Genomic DNA, 10427 nt, shown 5'->3' on the forward strand with positions numbered 1-10427 from the left:
AGCTGGACAAGAGGAAGGAGGAGCTGGACAAGAGGAAGAAGGAGCTGGACAGGAGGAAGGATGAGCTGGACAAGAGGAAGGAGGAAGTGGACAAGAGGAAGAAGGAGCTGGACAGGAGGAAGGAGGAGCTGGACAAGAGGAAGGATGAGCTGGACAAGAGGAAGGAGGAGCTGGACAAGAGGAAGAAGGAGCTGGACAGGAGGAAGGAGGAGCTGGACAAGAGGAAGGATGAGCTGGACAAGAGGAAGGAGGAAGTGGACAAGAGGAAGGAGGAAGTGGACAAGAGGAAGGCGGAGATGGACAAGAGGAAGGAGGAAGTGGACAGAATGAGGGACCGAGAGGACAAGAAGAGGGAGGAGCTCAATAAGCTGCAACAGGAAGTGGAGTCCCACAGAAACACAGAGCTGCAGGTTTGTTCAACTCTTTAAAGTCACCTGATGACTTTGACTTCTTCAAAGAAAGGTGATGATATGTTGATGTGCAGGAGGTGGAGCTGCAGGAGGAGCTGAGCAGGAGGAGGCAGGAGAGGAGCAGCCTGCAGGAGCAGTGCAAACACCTGGAGGCCAGAAGGAGGCACGCTGACAGGTAAACACACCCACTTCCTGTCTGGAGGAACGCCACCTGGGAGAAATATAGATATTTAAATATATAGATGTAGATATTTAAATATATAGATGTATATATTTAAATATATAGATATATGTAGATGTAGATATTTAAATATGTAGATATATATATATATATATATATATATATATATATATATATATATATATATATATATATATATATATATATATATTGCTGCTGTGTGTCAGGAGTCTGTCGGTGGTGGAGACGGAGCTCACTAAACAAAGGGAGGAGCTCAGCCACGCCCAGCTCCTCCAACAGGAAGTGGTCAGAGATGTGACAGCCAGTCAGGAGCAGCTGAGCGGTATGAAATCACTTATTATTCAAATTATAACGTACAAAAATGTATGCAAAGTCCGTAATAGTACAGTAAGTCATAAAGTATCATATAATGTCCTAAACTGTCATATAAAGTCAAAGTATCATATAAAGTATAAAGTATCATATAAAGTCCTAAAGTATCATACAAAGTCAAAGTATCATATAAAGTATAAAGTATCATATAAAGTCAAAGTATCATATAAAGTCCTAAAGTATCATATAAAGTATAAAGTATCATATAAAGTATAAAGTATCATATAAAGTATAAAGTATCATATAAAGTCCTAAAGTATCATATAAAGTATAAAGTATCATATAAAGTATAAAGTATCATATAAAGTCCTAAAGTATCATATAAAGTATAAAGTATCATATAAAGTATAAAGTATCATATAAAGTCCTAAAGTATCATATAAAGTCAAAGTATCATATAAAGTATAAAGTATCATATAAAGTCCTAAAGTATCATATAAAGTCAAAGTATCATATAAAGTCAAAGTATCATATAAAGTCCTAAAGTATCATATAAAGTCCTAAAGTATCATATAAAGTATAAAGTATCATATAAAGTATAAAGTATAATATAAAGTCCTAAAGTATCATATAAAGTATAAAGTATAATATAAAGTCCTAAAGTATCATATAAAGTATAAAGTATCATATACAGTCATAAAGTATCATATAAGTACCATATAAAGTATCATAAGTATAAAGTATCATATCCAGTTGTTGGGGTTTATTACTTGAGGGACATGTAGTTCCTTGGTTTGAACACAGGGTGGCGCATAGGAGGAGGAGCCAGGTGATGGAGCAGGTGTGTGTGTGGGAGGGAAGCACAACTTGATGTTTTATTACGGAATAAATGATAAAAGATACGCATCGCCCTGGACGTTGATTTGTTTGTGGCCGAACACGCATCCAGACATGTTGTCCTGTACGCCACCTAGTGGCTGGAAAGTCATAAAGTATCATATAGTCATAAAGTATCATATACAGTATCATATAGTCATAAAGTATCATATACAGTCATAAAGTATCATATAAAGTATCATATACAGTCATAAAGTATCATATAAAGTATCATATACAGTCATAAAGTATCATATAAAGTATCATATACAGTCATAAAGTATCATATAGTCATAAAGTATCATATAAAGTATCATATACAGTCATAAAGTATCATATACAGTCATAAAGTATCATATAAAGTATCATATACAGTCATAAAGTATCATATAGTCATAAAGTATCATTGACAGTCATAAAGTATCATATAGTCATAAAGTATCATATACAGTCATAAAGTATCATATAGTCATAAAGTATCATATAAAGTATCATATACAGTCATAAAGTATCATATAGTCATAAAGTATCATATACAGTCATAAAGTATCATATAGTCATAAAGTATCATATACAGTATCATATACAGTCATAAAGTATCATATAAAGTATCATATACAGTCATAAAGTATCATATAGTCATAAAGTATCATATAGTCATAAAGTATCATATACAGTCATAAAGTATCATATAGTCATAAAGTATCATATACAGTATCATATACAGTATCATATAAAGTCCTAAAGTATCATATAAAGTATAAAGTATCATATAAAGTCCTAAAGTATCATATAAAGTCCTAAAGTATCATATAAAGTCCTAAAGTATCATATAAAGTCCTAAAGTATCATATAAAGTATAAAGTATCATATACAGTCATAAAGTATCATATACAGTCATAAAGTATCATATAGTCATAAAGTATCATATACAGTATCATATACAGTCATAAAGTATCATATAGTCATAAAGTATCATATACAGTCATAAAGTATCATATAGTCATAAAGTATCATATACAGTATCATATACAGTCATAAAGTATCATATAAAGTATCATATACAGTCATAAAGTATCATATACAGTATCATATACAGTATCATATACAGTCATAAAGTATCATATACAGTCATAAAGTATCATATACAGTATCATATACAGTCATAAAGTATCATATAGTCATAAAGTATCATATAGTCATAAAGTATCATATACAGTCATAAAGTATCATATAGTCATAAAGTATCATATACAGTATCATATAGTCATACAGTATCATATACAGTATCATATACAGTCATAAAGTATCATATAAAGTATCATATACAGTCATAAAGTATCATATAGTCATAAAGTATCATATACAGTATCATATACAGTCAAAGTATCATATAGTCATAAAGTATCATATACAGTATCATATACAGTCAAAGTATCATATAGTCATAAAGTATCATATACAGTATCATATACAGTATGCACTTGATCAAAGCATGTCCATGTTCATTCAGAACAGAGAACCAGAGTATTGATCTGATAACGATCGATGACTTGATGATCAATACTCTCCCTGGAGGAGCTTACAGCTGCAGTGAGTGGGCTGGAGGACAGGGGGCGCCACACACCTGTACATGTAGATACATATACACATATGCATACTAGCATAAGAATAACTTCTGATTGATTGTGATCCATCAGAGGAGGAGCTGTGGCAGAGGGAGAAACAGCTGACCCAAAAGGAGGAGCTTCTGCAGGAAGGGGAGGAGCTAGTTGAGATGGAGGAGGAGCTTCGAGTGAAAGAGGACGAAATAAAGAAGACAGACAAGGAGGTGAAGCATATATTATATATATATATATATATATAAATGTATATTAGATATGTATATTACATATGTATATTATATATGTATAAACATATTATATATATATATATATATATGTATATTACATATGTATATATATATTATATATGTTATATTATATATGTATAAACATATATTATCAGCAACTGTGGCTCAGTGGTGAGCAATTAATATTATATATATATATATAATAAAATATTATATATATATATATATATATATTTATATATAAGAACATGTTTTCATCCCAGGACACCCATGTGCTGCGTGTGTGTGTTTTTGTGTGTGTAGGAGGAGTCAGGAGGTCTACCTGTCTACGATGGTCTGAGATCAGCCTTCACTTGTGAGGTGAGTCCTGACCGAAGCCAGCTGATCTCAGACCAGTTCACACTTAGATTAAACTACATTCAATACACATGTAAACATGTTTACAGGAGAAGTGGGAGGTGGAGACCTGAGACAACGAGAGGACGGCCTGAAGGTGAACGTGTTATTGTTTACGCTTCAACACGTGATTGTTTACTCTTTATTATGTTATTGTTTACTCTTCAACATGTTATTGTTTACGCTTCAACACGTGATTGTTTACTCTTTATTATGTTATTGTTTACTCTTCAACATGTTATTGTTTACGCTTCAACACGTGATTGTTTACTCTTTATGTTATTGTTTACTCTTCAACATGTTATTGTTTACGCTTCAACACGTGATTGTTTACTCTTTATTATGTTATTGTTTACTCTTCAACATGTTATTGTTTACGCTTCAACACGTGATTGTTTACTCTTTATTATGTTATTGTTTACTCTTCAACATGTTATTGTTTACGCTTCAACACGTGATTGTTTACTCTTTATTATGTTATTGTTTACTCTTCAACATGTTATTGTTTACGCTTCAACACGTGATTGTTTACTCTTTATTATGTTATTGTTTACTCTTCAACATGTTATTGTTTACGCTTCAACACGTGGTTGTCTGATTGTCTGGCAGCAGTGTAACTGTTAGCCTAGCTTAGCACAGAGGCTGTTAGCTCCATGTGTATTGAACCCTCCTGTTTGGGTTCAGGCTCGTCTGCGCTGCAGTTCTGAAGGAGAGACGGAGACACCAGAGAGTCTTCAGGGACTCAGAGACCGCGTGGACACGCTGGACTCACTGCTCACACATACACAATGAGACACACACAGAGAGACACACAAAGAGACACACACACACACACAATGAGACACACACAGACACACACACACACACACACAGAGAGACACACAAAGAGACACACACACAATGAGACACACACACACACACACACACAGAGAGACACACAGAGACACACACACACAATGAGACACACACAGGGACACACACACACACACAGAGACACACAAAGAGACACACACACACACACAATGAGACACACACAGACACACACACAATGAGACACACACACACACACACAGAGACACACACACACAGACACACACACACACACACAATGAGACACACACAGGGACACACACACATAAACACACACACACAGAGAGACACACAAAGAGACACACACACACACAGACACACACACAATGAGACACACACAATGAGACACACACACACACACTGAGACACACACAATGAGACACACACACAGAGACACACACACACACACAATGAGACACACACAATGAGACACACACACACACACACTGAGACACACACACTGAGACACACACACTGAGACACACACACAGACACACACACGTGTAAAACATACTTATATATTTACTTATGTGTAAATGTTCATTCTTTTCTTAAATACTTGCTGTTGGTTTTACTGGTGAACGAAACAAACACACCTGCTGATTTTGAGAGATCTTTCAAAATCCAATTTTTAATTTTATAGGTAAATATAAAAAAAACATAATAAATTACTTTTTTCAACATTTCTTTGTGAGTTTTTGTTACCGTGTCAGTTATGATGGGAACTCCCAGCATGCATTTCTTTGGTGCATACACAGAGAGAGAGACAGACAGGTGCTAAATAAACACATTGTTTATAACTTCAGATGGTAAACAGCCCATAATACACAGCTGTTACCTCGACAACCACATATTTTATACAGTGAATAACTTATTTGTCAGATTCTAATCCGCTGCTGGAAATAGTCCCAAAGAAGTCTCCACTTCCTGTTTGTCTGAGCTCCAGCAGGAAGTAGAAGTCACTGTTGCTAGGCAGCTTAGCACCTCCGCGCTGCAGCAGCTGCTGTCCACCTGCTGGAGGACACGCTGAGGGACAGAGAGAGAGAGACAGGTGAGTGAGTTCAGAGAGACAGGTGACTGTGTTCAGAGAGACAGGTGAGTGTTCAGAGAGACAGGTGAGTGTGTTCAGAGAGACAGGTGAGTGTGTTCAGAGAGACAGGTGAGTGTTCAGAGAGACAGGTGAGTGTGTTCAGAGAGACAGGTGAGTGTGTTCAGAGAGACAGGTGACTGTGTTCAGAGAGACAGGTGAGTGTGTTCAGAGAGACAGGTGACTGTGTTCAGAGAGACAGGTGAGTGTGTCCAGAGAGACAGGTGAGTGTGTTCAGAGAGACAGGTGACTGTGTTCAGAGAGACAGGTGAGTGAGTTCAGAGAGACAGGTGAGTGTGTTCAGAGAGACAGGTGAGTGTGTTCAGAGAGACAGGTGAGTGTGTTCAGAGAGACAGGTGAGTGTCCAGAGGTAGAACACACACCTGCAGTTCGCCGTGACAGCAGCCGTCCAGCAGCTTGAGACAGAGACACGTTTGGTCCATCAGCGTCTGTCTCACGGAGACGCTGAGATCACCGTCTGAGGACACGGCAACCAGCAACCTGCACAGGCAACGCAGCAACACGGCAACGCGGCACGCCATCCTGAGGGACAAAGAGACAGACAGTTGAGGTCACAGGGGAATTTCTGTCTCCATGTCTCTGTCCTCATGTCTCTGTCTCCATGTCCTCATGTCTCTGTCCTCATGTCTCTGTCTCCATGTCTCTGTCTCCATGTCTCTGTCTTCATGTCTCTGTCCTCATGTCTCTGTCTCCATGTCCTCATGTCTCTGTCCTCATGTCTCTGTCTCCATGTCTCTGTCTCCATGTCTCTGTCTCCATGTCTCTGTCCTCATGTCTCTGTCTCCATGTCTCTGTCTCCATGTCTCTGTCTTCATGTCTCTCTCTCCATGTCTCTGTCCTCATGTCTCTGTCTCCATGTCTCTGTCCTCATGTCTCTGTCTCCATGTCCTCATGTCTCTGTCCTCATGTCTCTGTCTCCATGTCTCTGTCCTCATGTCTCTGTCCTCATGTCTCTGTCTCCATGTCTCTGTCTCCATGTCTCTGTCTCCATGTCTCTGTCCTCATGTCTCTGTCCTCATGTCTCTATCTCCATGTCCTCATGTCTCTGTCTCCATGTCTCTGTCCCTGTGTCTCTGTCCTCATGTCTCTGTCTCCATGTCCTCATGTCTCTGTCTCCATGTCTCTGTCTCCATGTCTCTGTCCCTGTGTCTCTGTCCTCATGTCTCTGTCTTCATGTCCTCATGTCTCTGTCTCCATGTCTCTGTCCTCATGTCTCTCTCTCCATGTCCTCATGTCTCTGTCTCCATGTCCTCATGTCTCTGTCTCTATGTCCATGTCCTCATGTCTCTGTCTCCATGTCCTCATGTCTCTGTCTTCATGTCTCTGTCTTCATGTCTCCATGTCTCTGTCATCATGTCTCTGTCTCCATGTCTCTGTCTTCATGTCTCTGTCCCTGTGTCTCTGTCCTCATGTCTCTGTCTTCATGTCTCCATGTCTCTGTCCTCATGTCTCTATCTCCATGTCTCTGTCTCCATGTCCTTATGTCTCTGTCCTCATGTCTCTGTCCTCATGTCTCTGTCTCCATGTCCTCATGTCTCAATGTCTCTGTCCTCATGTCCCTGTCTCCATGTCTCTGTCCTCATGTCTCTGTCCTCATGTCTCTGTCTCCATGTCCTCATGTCTCTGTCCTCATGTCCTCATGTCTCTGTCCTTATGTCTCTGTCCTCATGTCTCTGTCTCCATGTCCTCATGTCTCTGTCCTCATGTCTCTGTCTCCATGTCCTTATGTCTCTGTCTCCATGTCTCTGTCCCCATGTCTCTGTCCTCATGTCTTTGTCTCCATGTCCTCATGTCTCTGTCCTCATGTCTCTGTCCTCATGTCTCTGTCCTCATGTCTCTGTCTCCATGTCCTCATGTCTCTGTCCTCATGTCTCTGTCCTCATGTCTCCATGTCTCTGTCCTCATGTCTCTGTTCTCATGTCTCTGTCCTCATGTCTCTGTCCTCATGTCTCCATGTCCTCATGTCTCTGTCCTCATGTCTCTGTCCTCATGTCTCTGTCCTCACCGTGGCCAGGCTGCTCTCGTTGTAATCTGCAGGACCTCCAGGACCTTGAGGCGACTCGTCTCTTCAGGTGGGTCTCTGACCTCCAGGTATCCCAGCACCACCCGCTCCACCTGCCGCAGGTGTCTGCAAACCGCCACGCCCATCCTGTCCCGGTGCACAAACCAAACGCACCTTGAGACGCTGCTGCCACACGGCTAACTCCACCCACCTGCAGCGTCAATGAAGCGCTCCTACCTGTCGATGAACGGAGGAAGAGCGGAGGCGTAGACGCGTCTCAGCTCCACTTTCTGTTCCGCCTCCATGTGAGTCAGGACCAGACGCAGGACGGAGTCATGGAGACAGGACGTCCTGCGGGAGGACGAGGGGCCGAGAGACGAGGGGGGCCTCTCCAAGACCACCAACAGGTCCAAGAGACAGGACAGGACCGGCTAGACAGAGAGACACAGAGAGAGGCCCCTCCACAACATCAGAGTTATGCTGCAGCTGATCCCAGACCTGTTGCCACAGTGATCGCCTCCTATTGAACATACAATATATAGATACAAAATGAGATGGTCATTTTATTATTATTACTATTCCACTGTAGCTACACCCGCTTCATTTGATTAGACTTTATAGAAATGAAATGTAATACTCTTTATTTATGGAAGGATAATCTTCACAATTGTCTCACCAAATAGGTTCATGTTGTTGTTGTTGTTGTTGTTTTGTTTTGTTTTATCTTCTTTTGATCAATTTCAATGCGTTCTTTCCAAATCAGCTGCTGGAACATTCAGGGCCTCTACTCCTCAACCTTTGGCTGAAGAGGACGAACCCTGAATTCCTCAAATCTATTGAACATGTTGATATTCTTGTGTTAACAGAAACATGGTGTCAGAATGATCACTCACTGTATATATCTCATGTCTCTGTCCTCATGTCCTCATGTCTCTGTCTCCATGTCTCTGTCCTCATGTCTCTGTCCTCATGTCCTCATGTCTCTGTCCTCATGTCTCTGTCTCCATGTCTCTGTCCTCATGTCTCTGTCCTCATGTCTCTGTCCTCATGTCCTCATGTCTCTGTCCTCATGTCTCTGTCTCCATGTCTCTGTCCTCATGTCTCTGTCCTCATGTCTCTGTCTCCATGTCTCTGTCCTCATGTCTCTGTCTCCATGTCTCTGTCCTCATGTCTCTGTCCTCATGTCTCTGTCCTCATGTCTCTGTCTCCATGTCTCTGTCCTCATGTCTCTGTCCTCATGTCTCTGTCCTCATGTCTCTGTCCTCATGTCCCTGTCTCCATGTCCTCATGTCAGAATGATCACTCACTGTATATATCAAAGTCATGGTGCCCTCTATAAAGGCCAAAACAATACGTAAGGGCAGAACTTCTGGGGGGTCGTGGTCTGGTATGGAGGAGAGCTGGACAATCACATTCCAACAGTAAAACATGGGAAGTCACACGTTTGGCTAAAGCTTAATAAAAGTATTGGATTAGCTGACAGAGACATCTACCTATGTGCTACATACATTCCTCCAGCAGAGTCTCCTTATTATGAGGAGGACATCTTTGATTCTCTCCACACAGAGATCAGCTATTTCCAGCCCAAGGAATTGTGCTGTTGTGTGGAGACCTGAAGGACTGGATGTGAGCCGGACTTCCTGGACCCACAGGGCTACAGCCATGTGTTTGGTCGAGCCCCTCTTTACATCACACCAACCATCATCAACCGGAACAACCTCGACTATCAAATAAATCAGAATGGCAGGGAGGTAGTGCACCTCTGTCGGGCCCTAGGCCTGTCCATAGTTAATGGGAGGTTCAGAGGGGACTCTTTAGGGAGGTTCACATACTCCTCAGCTCTTGGCTGTAGTGTAGTCCACTATGCTCTCACTGACATGGACCAGTAGACCTAATCAGTAGAATGTAAAGGGTGGCGTTAACACACTGTTTCACGAGGCAGCTGTTAAAGACAACCTTGTCCAAACTAAGAGACGGTACAAGAAGAAACAAAATAATGAAAAATGGTTTGACAATGAATGTAAAAGTATCAGAAAAGATCTGCGAAAAATATCAAACTTAAAACATCGCCAACCAAACAATCACGACTTACGAATTAGCTTCAGCGAAACTCTCAAAAGATATAAATACATTTAGGAACAAAAAACTAAATTATACAAACGAAAGATTGGAGAAAATTGAAAGCTCCATACATCAAAACCCATTCTGTGATATGTTAAATACATTGAGCACAACAAAGCCAAACATTACCCATTCAAGATGGTGACATGTGGAAATCACACTTTGAGAATCTTTATAAAGACATTCCACCAAATGAACTATCTGGGTCTGACTACAGGAAGTACCACATAGAACACCATGAGTTACAACTATCTGGGTCTGACTACAGGAAGTACCAC

The 10427-nt window shown here is 40.6% G+C and overlaps 2 protein-coding genes across 2 annotated transcripts in view; one reads left to right on the forward strand and one right to left on the reverse strand.

The window, feature by feature from the left end:
• The first annotated feature begins 305 nt into the window (after positions 1-305).
• Positions 306-4895, forward strand: cntrl (centriolin). The gene is made up of 7 exons (XM_034541055.1): positions 306-410; positions 485-585; positions 819-934; positions 3501-3631; positions 3956-4012; positions 4099-4145; positions 4733-4895. Exons 1-6 carry the CDS (start codon positions 327-329, stop codon positions 4120-4122), a joined length of 513 nt encoding a protein of 170 aa, XP_034396946.1. The 5' UTR covers positions 306-326; the 3' UTR covers positions 4123-4145; positions 4733-4895.
• Positions 4896-5529: 634 nt separating this feature from the next.
• tti2 (TELO2 interacting protein 2) overlaps positions 5530-10427 on the reverse strand; it is a 19883-nt gene continuing 14985 nt past the window's right edge. Inside the window, exons 7-10 of the mRNA XM_034541036.1 lie at positions 8266-8459; positions 8032-8175; positions 6389-6548; positions 5530-5944 (exon numbers count right to left, since the gene is read on the reverse strand). Of these exons, the coding sequence (XP_034396927.1) occupies positions 5804-5944; positions 6389-6548; positions 8032-8175; positions 8266-8459 (639 nt within the window). The 3' untranslated portion in view covers positions 5530-5803. The remainder of the gene's footprint in view (positions 5945-6388; positions 6549-8031; positions 8176-8265; positions 8460-10427) is intronic.

This window comes from Cyclopterus lumpus, chromosome 9 (assembly GCF_009769545.1).
Source record: "Cyclopterus lumpus isolate fCycLum1 chromosome 9, fCycLum1.pri, whole genome shotgun sequence".
In the NCBI taxonomy this organism is placed as follows: domain Eukaryota; kingdom Metazoa; phylum Chordata; class Actinopteri; order Perciformes; family Cyclopteridae; genus Cyclopterus; species Cyclopterus lumpus.